This window comes from Osmerus eperlanus, chromosome 18 (assembly GCF_963692335.1).
Source record: "Osmerus eperlanus chromosome 18, fOsmEpe2.1, whole genome shotgun sequence".
NCBI classification, from domain to species: domain Eukaryota; kingdom Metazoa; phylum Chordata; class Actinopteri; order Osmeriformes; family Osmeridae; genus Osmerus; species Osmerus eperlanus.
This window is the reverse complement of record NC_085035.1, coordinates 10,206,659-10,226,965: the sequence shown is the minus strand read 5'-3', so window position 1 is coordinate 10,226,965 and position 20,307 is coordinate 10,206,659. Positions and strand designations below refer to the sequence as shown.

At 40.4% G+C, this 20,307-nt stretch overlaps 2 protein-coding genes across 5 annotated transcripts in view; one reads left to right on the top strand and one right to left on the bottom strand.

The window, feature by feature from the left end:
• Positions 1-14,909, top strand: part of slc38a9 (solute carrier family 38 member 9) — a 41,579-nt gene extending 26,670 nt beyond the window's left edge. The window contains exons 14-16 of one of the 3 annotated variants that reach the window (XR_009932710.1): positions 2,064-2,153; positions 2,600-3,178; positions 3,218-4,922. Coding sequence is in view for 2 of the 3 variants with exons in the window: in XM_062484714.1 (XP_062340698.1) it covers positions 2,064-2,153; positions 2,600-2,765 (256 nt within the window). In the remaining variant the exon portion in view is untranslated. Of the gene's footprint in view, positions 1-2,063; positions 2,154-2,599; positions 4,923-14,675; positions 14,779-14,831 lie in introns of those variants that run through there. The other 2 variants (XM_062484715.1, XM_062484714.1) reach the window with 2 other exon arrangements.
• sh2d4a (SH2 domain containing 4A) overlaps positions 3,105-20,307 on the bottom strand; it is a 36,140-nt gene continuing 18,937 nt past the window's right edge. For both annotated transcript variants that reach the window (XM_062484723.1, XM_062484724.1), the window contains 2 exons: positions 19,450-19,667; positions 3,105-5,114 (listed from right to left, as the gene is read on the bottom strand). In XM_062484723.1, the coding sequence (XP_062340707.1) occupies positions 5,022-5,114; positions 19,450-19,667 (311 nt within the window). In that variant the 3' untranslated portion in view covers positions 3,105-5,021. The remainder of the gene's footprint in view (positions 5,115-19,449; positions 19,668-20,307) is intronic.

Below are 20,307 nucleotides of genomic sequence, written 5' to 3'. Positions count from 1 at the left end.
CGTGGTTCAACAGGACACAGCCAAGACGCTGCGCTATTGGCCGTAGATGTAACCAGCGATATTCTTGCGTCTGTCCATTGCATTGTAGTTCCTGAGGCACAAAAGCTATCACCTCATCCAAATAGGTATGATGTTTCCTTCTGAATAGGCCCAAATCACGGCAATGTATGTAAGTCCGAATGCTTATTACAATCTGGTGATTCTGGGCTACAATTAGGAGTAGGCCTAGGCAGCCTATTTCCTTATTGCTGAATCGTATTGAAAAGTATAATTCAGACTTTTTTTTCGCAAATTTGTGACTTTATAAACTCTGAGAATCTCCGATTTTTTTCTCGCAAATTTTCGACTTTAATATCAGAATATTACCCCCCCCCCTCCTCCGGCTCCGATTTTTTTTTTTTACCTACCTGGCCCTTATACGCCGTCGTAGAAGTTTACTTCAGTTAAATACGTAAAAATATTTCCGCCATTACAAACATTCTCTCGCACAGTCTGGTGGTCAGTCTGCGCACCACTAGGGGTGCGCGCACCCCAGTTTGGGAACCACTGCTCTACTCCATCTGTGGTTGGGGGACTCCATCTGGTTGTGAGGATGCAATATTTGCGTTACAGTTCCATACGGTAATTTTGTGCCGTGTCTGGTTTGAATGGGGCTGTGACCAGGGGCGCGGACCCAGACATTGTAAACATTAAGGGCTTAACCCAAACGTAGGGACTTTGTCTAAATTTGATGTGCGCTTATGCCTGTGTTATGCTTCTGCGGGTCTGCATTCATAATGTCATGTCAAGTGTGCAGAGACGTGCTCAGCATATATAGTTGTGTTGCCTTGTTGTGTAGATAGCAGATTGCACTAGGCAGTGCAATCATGCAAAATGGTTTGTTTGCTTGTATCGCAGGAAAACCTCACAGAAGAAGTTGCTGTGGTTTGGTAAACAATTATTTATTGTTTTGCATCTTCTCCAATGCCTATAGCTAGATAGCTAGCTACTGAGCTATAATGAAAGACGCAAATAAATTTTCTGATGTGTGAAATTGTATGAGGAGGAAATGGACATTGAGTTGGAAGAACATATTTGCTTAAATTTAGAAATTAGAAACAGAGACAGAAAATGCAACAAGGCTTTTGAATATGTCTATAAGGGAGAATACAGTGTGCTTGTTCGACAGATGAGAAAATGGACGAAGAGATGCATTTCAAACTTGCCGGAAATCCGAACTGTGTAATTACTCCCTCCTGAAAGACGACGTCAAACGAGTTTGCAAGAATACGTTTGACGTGATCTTTCATTGCCCAAGTACGGTTCCAATCCAAAGAACACAAGTCACCAAGAACGCCAAAAATACCCAGAAGCGTTCTTGATCCGCCCATTTTATCGAGGATGCATCGGATGGTGACTTGGTCAGCGAGAACGCATCTGATTTACCAGAAGTCATTGCAAGAACATGCATCTCAAATCGTTCCCCGTCCTTGCAAGACCGTTCTCGCAAGACGCTTGGAAAGAACGTTCTTCTGAAGAACATGTTTGCATTCATTTGAGCGCAAAATACTTTTTTGAGCTTTATGCAATATAAACATTGTTGGGTTAGCGCAGGGGTGGGCAATCCTGGTCCTCAGGGGCCAGGTGCATGTTTTAGATGTTTCCCTGCTCCAACACACCTGATTCAAATTAATGGTCCATTACCTGGCTTCCACAGAGCTTGATAACAACCCATTCATTTGAAACAGGTGTGCTGGAGCATGGAAACATCTAAAACATGCAGGACAGTGGCCCCTGAGTACCAGGATTGCCCACCCCTGGGTTAGGGTAATATTTGCCGAAAATGACAACCCACATTTTAACCTAAAAGATTTGGGGCTTTTGAGAGAGAAACCCCCCCCCCCCCCCCCCTCCATGGCCGTGACAAATCGTATTTCTGGAAGGCTCTTCCGTGGTTAGCACGGTATAGTCAAAATTAATATGGTAGACCAAATTCATACCAGTATATTTCTATACCGTTCATACCGTCTACCCCTTGCCCAGTCCTACCATCAATAAATATACAATTTTCCACTTCATTACAGTTTCTTCCACGTCCTCACACTAAACATATTTATTGTTGGAGCTGGAGTCCTCATGGCTAAGTTTTACCCCAACATTGGTTCCATTATAAGGTAAGAAAGCCCTTCGGCTGTCATTAATATCCTCCTCTAAATTCCTAATGTGTTTCATAAACATTGTCATGGAATACCTAGAAAAGTATGGGAATGAACATTAATGTTTCCCTGCCTGGAAAGATCATACAAATAAACACAGTTAATATCATACTATCAAATGACTAAATGTAAATCATAGAGGAAAAAAATAATTTTAAATTGTGAAACAATACCTAATTGACACAGTGCTACTGTATTGGAGACACTGAATAAGTTCTAACATTGGGCACTAGCTCAATATTATCTCTGTGTGCACCCCGGTGTGTCGGCCAGAACACCACTTAAGGCCACTGTGTCCAGAGCATGTAAAAATAAAATGTATAATATGTCATGTGTTATTCCATGGGCTCCTTCAAGCCCCCAAAAATGCTAACTGAACCGCATTCTTTTTACCCCTCCTTAAGGTATTCGGGGGCTACATGCGGTCTGGCCCTGGTGTTTGTTTTCCCCGCCATGGTCCACATGATCTCTCTAAAGCGTAGGGGTGAGCTCCGCTGGCCCTCTGCCATCTTCCACAGCTTCCTCATCTTCCTGGGTGTGGCCAACGTGTTGGGACAGTTCTTCATGTAACTTATTACTCTGGGTGCTCACATAAATGCCAGGCCAGTGTTCCACCTTGAACATTTTAGGTGTTGCACACAAAAAAAATTACAAATGTAGGGGCAACACTGCTGCTGTGAGTTTAGGTGACATTGTAGTTATTGTCACACTATGGATGGACTGTATTTATGAGTGATCTTACAATCTGCATAACACACTGGTAAATTATTACAAATGTCTTTGTCTTCTAAATACTTATTGATTTCCTGTCTTTGCACTTTCATTATCTTCATACTGATCTGTACTTTAATTTTGCAACAAAGTCACACTTAAAGTCAATGACATTAGTCTAGATATTTTGGCTAAACCTTTCTTCATACATATTTACAGCCAATACAAACGTTCCCAAAACCTTGAGCAAGATTTTTATTTATCTGCAATTGGTTAAAACTGCCAGTTTGCACAGCTATGCTCAGGTGTAGGCCTGATATAGAGATGATATGGAGAGGTTATTTACCATATTTGATTCTAGATTTGAGAGAACTATAGCAAAGTCACTCTTTTATACATTGAAACTCTCAATCCCAAAACCATTTAGTTTCACTTATTTAGATTTGACTAACTTCTCACCCTGCTGCATCTCTGGGTTTTGTAGTTGCTTGCACTTATGACCAAGCTTCATGCCACTGTTAGGATTCCTGTGTAATCACAGAAACACTAGTGACTAGTGGTTACTGGGTGTTCTAGAAAACTAGAAGAAAAAGAATTCTCCCCAATTCAAGCAAAATGTAGACTGAAGCTGAATCATGTGTCAAGTGTACATTCTCTTACAGCTAAATAATTCAAAAATAAATGTGATGCATACGTACAATGCTGAGTATTGAGTCATGTTGTTTGGATTGTATTTGTAACTTGTCTATCCTGTACACATACAGTCCTTTCAAACGTTACCAAGCACCAACTATACTTTAGTGAAGTTGTGGACATTTTGCTATATTTAGAATACCAGTATCTTAAAATTAGTTTCTGATTGTTTTGTTTGTAAATGCAATGCAATAAATGCTGATGGTGTTATATACTGTAACAGTTACAAGCATGGAAAAAAGGATTGGGTAAGTGAATGTAAACAGTCAGACTTTATCTAAATGATGAGTTTATCATTAGTGAATTTTCTTTGGGCCTTCGGTGTATGTGTTTGTATAATTGTCCTAAGGGATTGTTACATGCTGGATCAAATAATACAGCATACCTCCACATGGTTGAGGTATTGGTGGTGAACTGATTTAACACTAGATGAGTGGTAGGGACAGAAGCTCCTAGTCATTCTATTCCAGCGTTCAATACACTTCTTGCAATGCACAATTTACTTACACCATACATTTTTTTCATTGCTGGAGTTGCTGATTTACATGGTGATACATTACATTTAGTCATTTAGCAGACGCTCTTATCCAGAGCGACTTACAGTAAGTACAGGGACATTCCCCCGAGTTGGGTGAAGTGCCTTGCCCAAGGACACAACGTTAGTTGGCATGACCGGGAATCAAACTGGCAACCTTCGGATTACTAGCCCGATTCCCTCAGCCAACAGACTCCCAGACTGATACATCCCAAAGCAAATTTTTTATGTTGTAAATGTAAATGTATTGCTCTGCAGGCATTGTATTCTACATGTACATTTATGCTTGGAAAATGCAAGAAATAGAGAAAAATAATAATTCTGTTGATGTTCATATGTAAGACTCCTTTTAAGGCCACAAAATATAACAGACTAGTGGGGTAATTCAAAGTCTGGAATTTATTCAAGTCTCAAAACCAGCAACTATTACTGTTTTGAGATAACTTTAACATTATCATTGCAGGAAATTTGTCAATATAATGCATGAAATTGTAATACATGCTGCTAAGTAATGTTTAAGGAGAGGAGGGGGGGGCTGGACTGAGCATCTTTATACAGTGCAAGAGGAAGATAATTTGTGGTTTGGCAGTGAGGAAAAACTGTGTTTCTATTGGATGGGATTGGCTAGAGAATGTGTCTGCCACAGAAGCAGTTAAGATAAATAGCCTACAGTGGCTTCCTTCCCATTTTGTCATCTGAACTGATCTGAAAATGTGCTACCATGTAGCGGCTTCCCATAAGAAATATGTTTGAACTGATCCAGCTTTTTACACATTTGTGCCAAAATGGAAATAAATGAAAGCAACCACTTTAAAGGATTTAGATACTTTGTTCCCTATGTTGTTTCATGTCCCAGATGGGTATGGTAGGAGGCAGTGCTCTATGGTTCAGGAGAAGAGATCAGTGTAGTCCACACTGCCGGCCTTCTGTCCACATGGGTGAATCAGTTGCTCCCCTCCTGACATGGTAATTGGCTCTCCCTTGAGAGAAAAGGAAGAATTGCATGTGTTTTTATTAACTTGATTTTTTACAGTCGCTAAGACACATTTCTCAATACTTAGGTCATTTCTCCGCACAGTGAGCTCAACAGAAGTATATGTGGGCTAAACTGTGGATCATTTATCATTTCTTTGGCACAAAATGCATTCAATGACTACATCTTTCAAATTACATTCATTCTTTTCTCACTTCGACACAACAACCGCCAAAACTCTTTGTACCTACAGGCCAATTTGCACATGCTTACATACTGTTTTCAAAACTGTTAAACTTAAGTTCAAAACAATAATATAATACAAATAATACAATTTGCTACATTTCTACAGTAATATTGTAATGAAATATATGTCTAATCTAAAAATTAAATGCTATAAAAACAATTGGACCAACCACAGCTGAATCTCATTGTAGCTGAACACCTACACAGGTGTTACTGTTTCAATTTCATTACAAAAGGAGAAAACTTCAGGGGGGTGTTCCATCAACGTCGATTAAGGAAAAGCGAGACTTATTTCGCCAAGTCTCACTTTAGCAAGAGTTCCGTTCCATTAAGGTGGCTTATTTTAGTTCTAGCTACGTAACCAAGGTAATTTATACTTCGGAACTAGCCTGATCCGTGTCAGGCTAAAAGTCAACCTAAACTAAAATGTGTTGCATATAAATTCAAACAGGCGGAAACAGAATCTCAAAAGACAGTTCCGTCGAGTAAATTCCTGCGCGCAAAGCACTTTTAGTCCGTGTTCGGAAACATAAATTCAGACTTTTTGAAGTGCAGACATGAATGATTTACATGTTTACTTCATCTCCAAAAAATATATTAATTTAAATAAACAAGTTAAGAAATAATGTCACTTTAACTGTTTTCAAAAGCCATTGGTTATTGACGTAAGGCCTTAGAAACTAAGCAGAGGGTCTAGCTAGACAAGTTACAATCAATTATGGCGTATCCGTTCTGTGACAACTCTGTGGTGGATGAAGGTGCTCAGATTATACAAAGAGCGTTTATTCCACCAGCCCCAAGGGTCTTCAGAAACAGAAGTAATGCTTCCCTGACCAGTATCTGTGGAAGAAGTATAGGTTCAGCAGGCCCAGCATAGTTTATCTAGATAGATTTAATTGTCATTCTTAAAAAAATAAATACATAAATATATATATGAAATAACACTTTAGCAACTCTTAAGGATGGCAATGAACACAATAGCAGCCTACCATCTGTAAAGGACCTAAAGACAAGTCCGTATTGTGACTTTTATTTGTTTGTTTTTACTGCTGTATTTTATTAGTGGCCTTCCTATAGCCTTTTAATTTGAAATGTACGTCACGGTCTTATGGGTAACGGATGTACTAAATAAACGCGCACTTTCTACATGTGAAGAAGTGACGTGCTGTGATGTGCATGACTTAAGAAAGTGAAGTGATGTGCATGACTTAAAGACAAAGGAAAAGTAAAGGTTATATATATAATAGAATTACGGAAATTAAAGGCCACTTTATTTTTATAGCCCCCAAGTAAATGGGAGAACAAGGTTTGTTAACTTCGTAAAACATTGTTAGCCAATTGTCTACTGTTAGCAACGGCACCTGTAAACTGCAAATGGTAATGTGAATATATGTGTTTGTTTCAGCTCTTATGGTGTTGAACGCATTGCAGTAACGTAATAAAGCTTTGCATGAAGCATCAGTTGGAGAGTGACCATCCTTTAAAGCTTGGGGACGCTACAGTAAGAGCTTGACCCTTATCGATGCTGGCTGTGTTCTGCGCTTCGACAACGTGCCATCAACGAAAGGTCCTCCGCGGTGCGACCGTGACTACGGACTTTGTCTCAGATCAGAAGGCTACATTCCCACTGACTCGTCGACGCAGATCAGTACTTCAACGAGGATTTTGGCATCATACGGGCAGAACGCCTTTGGATCCGGTGTGATGGTCAGATAATTGTAGGCTAATTAAGCTAACAAGTAGACATATGTAAAGAATAGGCTAACTTAAAGTTAACCCTCGTGCTGCCTTCGGGTCACATGACCCAAAGGTTCATAACGAACCATCGTTGTGTTTACCCAATTTTACCCAATACAAAAACAAATAAAAATAATTTTCTTTTAACCTTCGCAATGTGGGGGGTCTGAGACAGCCCAACGGTTAAAAGAAAATGCTTCACTTTGTTTTTGTATGCGGTAAAGTTGTCGCAATACGACGGTGGGTCACAATGACTGATGGGTCAGAATGACCCGAAGATAACACAAGGGTTAATACAAACTGTTTGGGCATTACAGCAAACACAGTTACATGCTAGTGTGTTACTGTCCATTTACCATATTTTGTTTTAAATAATTGTGTGAGTTTGGTTTAGGGCTGCACGATTAGTCGAATTTTAATCATGATCACGATTTCGTTTTCCCACGATCAAATTCGCGTGATCGAGCGATATTTAAAATGCGTCATTCTGTTCCATAGAACTCTCCGTATCAAAGTTGTAATTTTTTTTTTGCAAAGCCAATCTAGCGCTCCGTAAAACAATAGGTGCGTTCGACATTGACTGGCTGCATGAAACGACCAGCTAGAGTTGCTGCTTGCAGTTGGGGAGGAGTTATAAACGGCTCCGTAAAGTCGAAAATGTTGTCATGTATTGGGCTATGTTAAACTCTTTCTACAACCTGCAGGCAGCCGGCTGCAGCGCTGCATTAAGTCGAATACACCTACTGTCAGATCACGTGCCTACATGAGCCAGACGGTCACAACAGAGTAACGTGAAAAAAATTCCACAACAGAGAGTAGTCGGTCATAAGGCTATAAACTATCATAACAAAGAAAACAAAAGAATGTCTAACGAGAATCGGATCGTCATCCGTTGTGTGGAAGCATTTTGGGTTCAAGGCAAGTGACACAAAACAAGAACAGGTCATATGCAAAGTGACGTAAAGTTGCCACTCAAACAAACACCATAACGTTCAAGATGAATGTATGAGGGCCAAGAAATGCGTTGCAAAGACTAATCTAAACACTATCAACTCAGGCATCCGTCGAAGCGAGCCTCTTTAGCGCATCACCATACCCATCCACCTCCCAAAGACACAGTGAAATAACGAATGCAGTCGCATTTCATTTGGCCAAAGACGTGCCCAATAAACACGGTGACAAACGAAGGTTTCAAATTCTTGATAAACGATACGTGATCCCCTCACGCAATTATTTTTCCAACCGATGTAAAACGCAGAGGGGAAATAAAGAGTGAATCTTTCTAAAAACCTGTAAATGTATTTTCTGCATAGTTCTGAAACATTCTCATTTGGTTACATTCTGTTATGGGAATATTTGTTTTTATTGATTGTATATTTTGAGTTTTATTCACATCCATTATGCAGGTACAATGCATTGAGACAATAACATTTGTTTAGCTTAAAATCAACAAATAATCGTGATAATTAATCGTGATCTCAATATTGATCAAAATAATCGTGATTATCATTTCGGCCATAATCGTGCAGCCCTAGTTTGGTTGATACATTACTGATCTATGGTATTGATTTATGGTACTGATTTAATGGGCTATTTATGATTACATGTGCCAGTGTTATTGCTAGTAAGGTAAAATATGGAGCCAAGTAGGCCTACTACCACAAATTTAGGAGATCTAGATTACCCAGTCAATAGTTCACAAACGGAAGGTTACAAGCAAGAATATGTGCAACAAAGTGAATTCAAAGAACAGACTTGTGGAGAACTTCAAGGCCCTAGACGCTCTACCCGTAATAAAAACCCAACACCAAAAATGTACTGTACAACCAATGGAAAATCCAAGCCTGCGAAGCCAGAGAGCAGCTTAAATCAGACATTACAGAGACACAACTTGGGCTCTTAATTGACTCTTTAGAGAAAGCAAAACAACATGTAATGGACACGTATCTTGAAATCCGAGATCACATCACACCTTCAACCGAGCTAAGGCATCGTGTTGACTCGTGCAAGGCAATTACATCGGACATTATCAAGATAATCTATGAAAGGATATCAGGCATTGACGGAGAATATGACGCGGAAAACGTAAGACATCGTCTACGAGACTTACTTCATTGTGACCATGCCCGCTCCATTTATGGCTCTACTGCCTCACAAACGAGCCAAAGGTCTAGCATTCACTCCAGTAATCCCTCCATAACCTCATGTATAATAGCCAAACGTGTAGATGCAGCCGTAGAATTGGCAGTAAAGGAGGTAGAATATAGCGTGTTACAGAAGGAGAAAATTCAAAGGGAAAAAATACAACAGCAGCAAAGAGATCTTGAAGCTCAACACCGTGAGTTGGAACAACTACAGGCAGAGAAATAACTAAGAGTAGCTAAGGCTAGGCTGGATGTTTACAAACAGGAGGCAGCTCGGGAAAGTATCTCCTCACCTGAATACAGCACTGAAAATAGACATACAGACTTAACTCAAACTGCCACCAACCAACGTTTCAGCCTTCGACCAACATCCCCTCAAGTAGATGTGTCTCAACTAGCTCAAGCCTTTCAGGACAGCATATCTCTAAATAGACTGCCAATGCCTGAACCTTATGTATTTAATGGCGATCCAATTCAATATCTCAAGTGGAAATCCTCGTTTGTGTCACTGATTGATAGAAAAGGAATCTCATCAGCTGACAAACTTTATTATCTTAAAAAATATGTAGGTGGCCCAGCTCGCAAGACCTTAGATGGTACGTTCTTCAGAAATGATGAAGAAGCCTATAAAGACGCTTCGAACAAATTGAACCATCGATACGGTCAACTATTTACCATACAGAGGGCCTTTAGAGAGAAGCTAGCAAATTGGCCAAGGATCCAACCCAGAGATGCTGAAGGACTTAGAGAATTTTCTGATTTCCTGAACGCTTGTCAAGATGCTAGGCCACATGTTAAAGGAGACATGACATGCTGTTTTTGGATGCTTTTAGATAGGCCTTAGTGGTCCCCTAATACTGTATCAGAAGTCTCTTTCCCGAAATTCAGCCTTGGTGCAGAATTACAGCCACTACTAGCAGTCCCACAAGGAGCTTTCCTCAGAACGCGCTGTTTTGGTGTCTGTAGCTTTAAATGCTAATGAGGAGCGGAGGGGGGGCACCATGCGCTAATGTTTACAATGGATGTCAGGAGTCAGGTGGCTGAGCGGTGAGGTTATCGGGCTAGTAATCTGAAGGTTGCCAGTTCGATTCCCGGCTGTGCCAAATGACGTTGTGTCCTTGGGCAAGGCACTTCACCCTACTTGCCTCGGGGGGAATGTCCCTGTACTTACTGTAAGTCGCTCTGGATAAGAGCGTCTGCTAAATAATGACTAAATGTAAATGTATCGCAATGGCTGTAGCCCCGTTGCTGTAAGATGCCTCGAATTTGCCCATTCTCATCTGATAACCCTGGTTTGCGGAGGTACACACTCAGTCATTTCAATGAGGGGAAAGGCGGATATCGCGCGCGCCATAACACCAACAGCAGAATGATTATCCAAATAACAAAGAAGTGTACAACACTCACGTTACAGCATGTGTATTCACACACATACTTGATGCTATCTACCTTTCCATTAGCGACAGTAACTCAGCTGTTAGCTGCAGAGCTAATGTTACAGCCACATTCTAAGGGTAGCAAGCTAGGTAACCATATACAGTAAAGCTACAAGATGATATAGCGTTAGTTAACTTACTTGTCCGAGGTTAGTAGCTGGATGAAGGAGAGTTAGTACCCTGCAAACACGTCTAGTTGGGCCCCACTTGGGCTAGATGGGCTTAGGCTGGGCATGGGCTCAGAGTGGGCTTTGTTGTTGGGCCCCACATGGGCCCTTTAAACATAGCCTATTAAAGGTGCAGTGTGTAATATGACATCATCAAGAAAGTTCTACTAAGTTCTAGAATGCTAAACTCCCTGGGTAACCCCAACCCTTTCGAATAATAACAAGCTACAGTGGCCTTCAAGGACAAGAACAATTCTACATTTTAAACAATGCACCTGATGACATTCCAACTATGACACTTTCAAGATGGCGACACTAGGCCTTGGTCCAAAATATGCAGAAATATGGACATATATGAGACCCCTTCTAAGGGAAAAAAAAATAATTCAAAACATTGTTTTCAGCTATTATGCACTAAATTAAATGTACATATGGATATTATAATTACTTTCTACAAAATCTGCTAGGAAATAAAACCCAAAATTCTACACACTGCAGGTTTAAATAAATAAGTATACATGTTGGTACAATTTAGGATAAATTAAATAGGTTGTTGTGAATGTGTTGGGAGTAGTTCTTCATTGGCTTATTTTAAACTTTGTTTAATGTTTTAAAGTTTGTTTTAATTAACAGAACATTTCCAAAAAAAAAATATTATTAATAATATAATAATTAGATGTATATACTAAAAATATAGATCTAGATATTAGTTTTATATTTTATGGGGAGAAATAATTCTGAATCAGCAAAAAATTGCAAATGGCAGGTTAGATTCTTTTGTCTAAATTGCAATATGTGCTATTCATTTTTCTACAATTATTACTGCACACACTAGGATATAATATTAATAGAGAATCTCAAATGAGACCAAGATGACAGGCTCAAAGGTAACCTGGATAGCTGAGTATGAAGATTTTTTTTTTTAAAAGGTCTATAAAGGTTTATAAAGTTTTTCAAGGTCATCATTCTGTAAAAAAAAAAAAAAAGTTGAATATATAGAGGTTTTAATAACATTTCTTGATCAAATGATGAATAAGTTGAAAGACATCGATAAAAAACTTAAAACTGTAAAAATTGTATTTGACTTGGAGCTGAACTACATTGATGGCTTGAATGTATATGAATCAGCTAAAGGAGTATGAAGATGTGGAAAAGTAAGAAATAGTCTTAACTATGAACTGTAGGGAATTGTTGAACTCTAATAGAAATGATGTGGAATATTTAAACATTTATAGATAAAATTATAATTGAAAGACATGAAAAAAAAATCTAATGTGTGAAATAAGGTTAAGGTTTATGCAAGTTTTCGATCATTCTTTGTGTGGTACCGAATTTATGTTTGTGCTACTGATTTTTTTTTGCATTCTAACACAAATAAAAATGTAATTAATTGTATTACTGGTCTCTTTGTTATTGTAACTTGTTTAAATAACTGTTTGGGCTACCTGTAAAATAAGCCCCAAAAATCACCATAGGGTAGTACTATCAGGGACCCATAATCAGCCCACATGGGGCCCAGCTAGTGGGTCCTAGATGGGAGTAACCTGGGTTGCCCATGTGGGATTTAGCTAGGGCCCACCCGAAGCCCACCTTTAGCCCATATGGGCTTGCCCACATGGGGCCCCTATGGAACCCCATGACAAAACTGACTGGGCCCCATGTGGGCAGCCCATATGGGGCCCACTCACTAGCCCATATACAACCCACATGGGCCCCACATGGGGGTGTTGACAGGGTACTGATCCAGAATTTAATTTCAGCAAAGCCAGTTTTGTATTAGCTCAAGTTGAGGAAACAGTCGTGGCTGAAGTGTTTGGCGCAGACATACAAAACAAATGCGCCTACAACAGAAGTTATGTAGGCGCATTTCCAGAGAAAATAAAATTAAGATACTGGGTCTTCAGAGGCTCGGATGAAGGAACTGTAAAAAAAAATTGTTTTCCTTTGTACATCCAAACTGAGCAAATGTAATGCTTCGTTCGTTTGCAAGCCATGATTTCTCTCGAGGATAAAAACACTTGCACGGTCGTAGCTCAGTTTCTTATGGGCGGGCCAGATTCTCTGGGCGGGCAAAGCAGAGAGAGGGGAGGTAACCTTCCTCCTTGTGACGTAACAAAGAGGAGATTTTCAAACAGAGCAATTGAGCTTTCATTTTCTGAAAGGCGAAGAAGAACACCCAGGGCTTGGTTTACACCGATCAAAAATTCTAGCCACTGGGGGACCAAAGGCGGGCTTGGGGAACTCATATTAATGTTAAATAACCTCCTAAAGTGAAGTTTTCATGTCATGTCACCTTTAATGTTTAAATGTTTTGGGTGTGGACCCGTGGGAATTTCTCTTGGCTATACATCCAGTTTGCTTGTTTAGAGTGAGAGGGCAAGACCCTCTCAAAGGGGGGTTATGTAGTGGGCTGGAAACTGGATAAGACACCTCAGTTTTAGGCCTGAGTGGAAAACCACAGTACAGAAGCTTTGTCTTGACATTTGGTCTCTCAGCAGTCACAACGAGAACATCACATATTTACTAAACGCTCACGAGAGATAACGAGGGGCATTCGCAAGAACTCAGACCTTGTACGAAGAACAGAGGGCAGGGCGAACTGACATTTTAGGGTTTAGGAGACAAGCACACCATGGCAGGCTAAACTGCCATTGAGATGAGGGGTGTTCCATGTACTATAAATGCTGGCTGTATTCAAATGTATAACTAGGCTCTCTTCTCTGGCGCTTGAGAAAGACCTAACCGAATGTGTTCCCTGTCTTGATCAATAAAATCAAACCTTTGCATCTGAAACTTGGACCGACTCCTGCGCTTTTCTTTTTGCAACCTGTTCCGCTAGAAAGCTAGCCACCACGCACGGAAGAAAAACGCATATATTTTCATGCGGTTTGACTTTTCATTTACACGAAAACTGAGGTTTTATCACGGAAAACGATCATTTCTAAAAACTCCAGCCAAAGTGGAGATTTCTGAAAACTCAGTTTTTGTGTTTGCGTGTGCACTACGTCAAACAGAGTTTTAGGTTCTCAAACGTCACAGTATGCGACTAAAAATGCATCACGTCATGTTAGCGTCCTATGTTTACAGTTAGTTTGCTTACGGATCATGGATTTATGCGGGTTCATGTAAACAGAAACATTTTTGAAAACTATCGTGTGTACAACGTTATTTTTGAAAACGGAGAGGCAGAAATATTTGTTTCTGTAAATACCCGGCTATGTGTAAATGTGGTCTAAGAGCACTACTACACAACTACTACCACTACTAGTGCTGCTGCACGTGCCGATATCCCAGCTAACACATGACGTTGCGGCAACGTTGCGAGTAAGTGCTCAGATGGTAACCCGCGACGTTACCTTCTTGCAACGTCGTGGCAACGTCGTAGCAACGTTATAAAGGGAATGTTGCCAGTTGGTCCCATGGACAACGTTGCCACAACGTCCTACCTTGGTCGGCTGGTTCGGCGCGTGGCTGATCACGTTTTGATCACAGTCGGTCATGGCATGCACAGCAATATGGCGTTATAAAAAACTGCGTTGTCGCTCCTTAGTAAGGACCTTATATGTTTGAGCCGTCTAATTCAAAATCACCTTAAATTAATTGAGTGAGTTACAAAATGCTTTGCTATGTATATTACTCCTAAGTATTATAGCTAGCACAGAGGTGCAATTAGAATTCCCATTGGAGAAAAAGGAACTGAACTCCAAGACCTTGAGGAGCGCCTTAAGGTGCTGGAGTTCCGAAAGAGAGTGGTAGGTGTTTGGAGATGCCATGAACTATGGCTTCTACGCAGCGTTCAAATTGGTGCTGACAATAAGTTCATGACTTCTAATTGCAGACGCTGTGATGAAGTGGAAGACGGGACTGGGAGAGAAGGGTGTGGAGCTCGTCATAGCGGACACACTCAAACACGCCCCGGCAGCCCATTCAAAACAAGCAAGGTGAATGAATCATGAATCATAGGACACTAACTTATTTTGTGCTTCAATGTCAGGGCCAACAGACAGGACCTGTAGCGGGGACTGGCAGAAGATTTTAATTCACTGTTTGGCACTTTGTTTGAAATAAAATGACTGACTGTTACATGGTAATGCTGCCTCGTTTATGATTATCTTGAGTTAGGCTGCACATCACACAAACATAGTCCTCCTAAAGTTGGCTACCATGTAGCCTATTATACAAGAAAAAGTTGCATTTGGGGCAAATGAGGTCTGCATGAACCAACCCCAGGGCTCAACATTAACATTTTTTGGCACTGGCCCGGTTTGAAACTTACTGGCCCCAAGACAATTTTTACTGGCCCCCCCTCCAAAAGTTGTAATTTATCATTGTTACAACAAAACCAAAGACTTATAAGTTGTGTTATTCTGTTAACATGTTTAACCATTTATTAAACAAATCCTGTATATAAAAAGAACAAAAATGAAATCACATTTCTAGTGATAAAAAATTAAAAGGTAATAGTCAGCCAAACAATTGACTTTTAACCTCAAACATGACGTGCTTTCTTCCCTGCTGACAGCCATCTCTGCACAACTCTGTCTGGCTGAAACTGAAACCTCTGGTCCCTCAATGCTAATATATAAAAGCTTCCATAGCATTTCATCAGTATGACACTAAGTACCCAAGTCAACAACATTCTTCTGCTGCAGTTCAATAGCCTGGGGGAACGAGGCGAACGGCTGGCCCGTCTTAATTACGTGATATGCCGTTGTTATAAGTCGTGCAATAACACGATGGGCATCTACATTTAAATTCCTGACCAGCATGGTCAACGGCCTGGAAGATGGATTGTCAACCATCTGCTTAACGCTAGCTGTCGCGCAAACCAGGTGCTATCTGCAAGCATGGCTGGTCAGGGATTGTTTTCGAAAATTGTCGGTGCCTGTGTAAAAAGATCCACTTTTGTCTGCTTTAGACGGGAACATACGACAGACGACACAGTGCATCTTCGTTCCATAAAAAAAGTTGCTTCCGTTTGAGCTCGTAGCTCTACTTTGCTGCCATCTTCACTTTATTGTCTCGCGCCAGTTGTTAAAAAATGTATCGAGATTAGAGAATTACAATTTGACAACCACTCGTCACTCACTACTTAACTCTTGATTTGCCAACTGTGCGCCCCACGAGCTGCAAAGTTATTTATGCATTTAGCGGATAGCAAAACATATGAAGGGTGTTAACTTTTACAATGCACATTTTTTTTCAATCAATAATTTGCAGTGGCCCGATCGGGCCAGTGAGTTGCTAGTTTAACTGTCCCGACGTAACTTTTTACTGACCCCGGGCCATCGTTATTGTCGAGCCCTGCGCCCCAATATAAGCAGTAGAATTGAGAAATATAGGTTACTTAATTAACGTTGCAGTTACGGACTGGCAACGTCACAAAATTACGTTGCTAGGAGGTCGCGGTTACGGACTGGCAATGTCACAAAATCACGTTGCCTGGACATCGCGGTTACGGACTGGCAACGTCATTTCGTGACGTTGCCCTTACCAACTGGCGTCGCCAAAGACGTTGCGGCTACGAATGTTTGGTCATCGAATGACGTTGCGACAACGTGAGGGCAACGTAACTGTGTTAGCTGGGATATCTTATGCCACTACTACAACTACTAATTCTGCAGATGCTGCTAATATCTCTTTTACTACAGTACAGATTTCAGCTTCTCCCGCATTGTATTTCAGCTCTTAACATTGTTAGATGATGCAGTTCAGATTCCACACTGCCTCTTTTGTGTGACTCACACATTTTTGAAATTCATTTCAGCTTGTATTTTTTCATTTCTGTATTTTCAGCAATTTGTAAAAAATAATTTCAGCCTTCAGCATTCTAACGCATTTTCTGCAGGAAATGCACTTTCTAGTTATTATTATTTTTGCCCCCCTAAGCATCCGTCAATATTTGGACTACATAGAAAACGTCGGTGTCAAAAGTTTCGTCTTCGTAGCGATTAAGTTGCTTGTATTTTTATTTATGTTCTGTTGCATGGTTTAAGTTAAAATTACGTTTTTGTGGCGAAAAGTGAAGCTAACGGTGACTAACTTGCTAGCCACAGTCACTGACATGACGTTATACGTCACTAACGTCCCGAAAACACGCGTGACTCCCTCTAGCAGAACATCAGTTTAGCAGCTCGTTAACTTCTGGGAGATAGCTAGGCTAACTATAGCTTTACTGTCAGGCAGCTGCAGAAACGCCACAAGCAAAGAGGCCAGGGTGATAACTATTCACTCATTTTACTTTGTGATATGAAACACAATTGTGAAGTGTAATGGACAACATAAGCTGATATAAGGAAGTATATCTACTTTCGGAAACAGTAGTCTACTATTTCACTGAAGCATTAGCATCATGATATTAGCCTCTGTTTCCCGGGCAACACATGCTACAGCGGCCTATGATGCATCTGTTTTCAATTGTTAAAATAAACATTCCTCAAAAATACATTTTCGTTGTAGGATTTATTATGACATTAGATTACAAGTAAGTGTTGGTGAAATTATCATTACCTGTGGTTTCAAACCAGTGTAGCTCACTGCAACGCTGTAGCCTACGCGAGACACACTATTAGCTAACAAACATCTCCACAGCTTTAAACTTTTTTCAGTTTAGGAAGTCAAATGGCGACAGAACATGTTTGGCACTCCCCTTAGCTAATTAAATCAAAAGTCTTTAAATAGGTGAAACTATCTGACTACTAACCTGAACTTCATTGCCACAGCCTAAACTTTGTCAATCTGTCATGAAAATAATTAATTTCAGCCTAAACCGTACAACGGAACGTTAAATCAAATTCAACCAACGCAATCGCTACCAAGACGAACACAGCAGTAGTCTAGTACTGTACTGTAGTAGTACAATTTACCGGGGCAGCTTCTCCACACAGGGCTACATCGCATTTAGCTTCGTTACTGACAATGATCGCTACCAGTGAGCTTTTTATGAATGAGCGATTATCCACTAAATAAATGTCGAGCTTATTTACGTTTTTGGGGGCATATTTTCAGTTAGCAGATGGTACTGTTTGAATCGCGATTCCATCTGAGATAGCTACTGCCAGTAACGTCGATTTTGGAATAATCTTCATCAAAGGGGGTTCTTTATTAATGAAGGAATGCAATATCAGTAGGCTAATTGCCTGAAAATATCACGAGAAGGGAAAAACGTAAAAGGACGTTTATGTCATAGAGATTAGGTCAATTTTGACACCGATCTGCCAAATTTGTTCGTTTTGATTTAACTATGAGGCTGCTGATCACCATTCCCTCTTGCAGGGGAAATGAGAAGACAACTATTCCATTCTACACTTCACTCTTAGTATTTTGAATTGTAAATGAGCAGCAAAAAAAAATATGCTTTTGTATGTAATGTAATCTTTATATATAATAGGTATGCATTTTTATATAAAATATACTGAAATATCCGTTGTAAAAATAAATGTCACTTGCAAAATATGAACTTTGCAGAGTGCCCAGTTCTTGAGCTGATCATGGGAAACTAAACCTGACATCCCAACCTGCAAAAACTCATTTCAGGGAGGTGGCTTCACCGGCTACTACCCCATGGTATCTCAGATGTACTTCTGCATTTTCTGCCGCGTGAACTAATGATGAATATAGCCTATAATAGCCTACACTTTTTTAGCCCACCCAATATCACCACCAGCCGTCACTGGACGGGCTACTTGTCTACCTACCTACCTCCTTGCAGTAGTCAGACCATAGACTGTAAAAAGAATGGACGATGCGTTTATGCTTCCTCCCACTGTACAAAAATGAAGCCAAAATATCCCGTATAAGGGTGCTGGCATCTTGTGCTGGTGATGTCATTTGGAGCCAGAGTCTGCACAGTGTTGATCGGGTTGTGGAGCGGTATCAAGGTCCCACCCATACACTCACCCGACCCAATCGCGAGCACACACTAACCCCTTTTTACGTAGTCAAATAACCATAAATCAGAAAAAACAATCTACAAGTTTAGTTTTTGCCCATGTCCCATCCGCTAGCATGGAGGGGGCGGGACTTATGACCTATACTGCAGCCAACAGGGGACGATCAAAATGTTTTGGCTTCCCTTTTGAGGAGCTGTCATGCTGTCCATTCTTTTTACAGTCAATGCTTCAGATAGTGAGTTCATGTGTTTTGGAGGTGTGGCTTTGATGGGAAGGGTGGGATATTTTGGTCTGAATCCGAACCAAACTCAAGCAAAGATTTCTAAGTTTGTAAAATGTACCTACCCTGCCTTTAATAATGCTTGCTAACAGAACTTTTAATAAATTCACTCGTATGGTTAAATAATATATAACCCATAATACATTGCTCTAGACCAGGGGTGTTCAATCCTGGTCCTCGAGAGCCCCTGTCCTGCATGTTTTAGATGTTTCCCTGCTCCAGCACACCTGATTCAAATGACTGGGTTGTTATTAAGCTCTGTGGAAGCCGGGTAATGACCATTCATTTGAATCAGGTGTGCTGGAGGACCAGGATTGAACACCCCTGCTCTAGACAAACTATATCACGTGGTACATTGTTCTCAACGTTGTACATAGCAGCAACATTCAGCTACTTTCACACATTGATGGACAGGGAGTGACTTAAAAAAAAAATACTACCTCATGGTACTCGACAAGCTCTGCCAATGATGAGAAGTGTAACTGGTCCCCAAGTAGTGTATAGCATCCGTCTGTGGCATCAATGAGGAAGTGCTTAACTGCATCTTTACATCGGTAGGAGAGTACATATCCCAAAATCCTCTCACTGACCCGAACCAGGAAATAGCCCGGTGTCCCTTCGGTCAGTAGGTTCTCTGCATCCTCCCGTGAAATAATTCCTTGGTGAAGCAAAATAAACACGTTACATACTGGTGGTATGTGAGACCAAAAAATCTTCATAGAAGTATGTGTATAAAAGCATTTGATATCTAATACACTGCATTACAGTGTACTTAACACTACTAAGCAGAATTAAAACATAACGACCATAAAGGTTTGAGGGAAACATATAATATAATATAACTCCCAATAAAATTGTTCCCAATATCTAGAAGCAAGGTTATCACTCATTTGATTGTAGATTTTGTTGTTGTTTCATCCTTTCATAATATCAGGATCAATCAATAAATGTAGAAAATATTAAATTTAGAAAATGTACAACAGTATCTAAAAACATTCTAACACTACTAAACAATTTAAAAAACATCTATGTCAAATATACAATACAAATTAAATAAAATATAAAGAGAGTGCAATGTGATTTGTGCATTGGGCAATGAGCAATAAGTGGCCGATGGACTTTATTACAGTATTATTGGCAGTTGGAAGTTCTGGGCCTTGTTGATGAGGCCATCTGCGGATGAAAAGAAACTATTCTTGTGGCATGAGGTTTTGGTCCTGATGGACCGCAGCCTCCTGCCGGAGGGGAGTTGCTGAACAGTGTGTGTCCAGGATGGGAGGAGTCGGCCACAATCTATC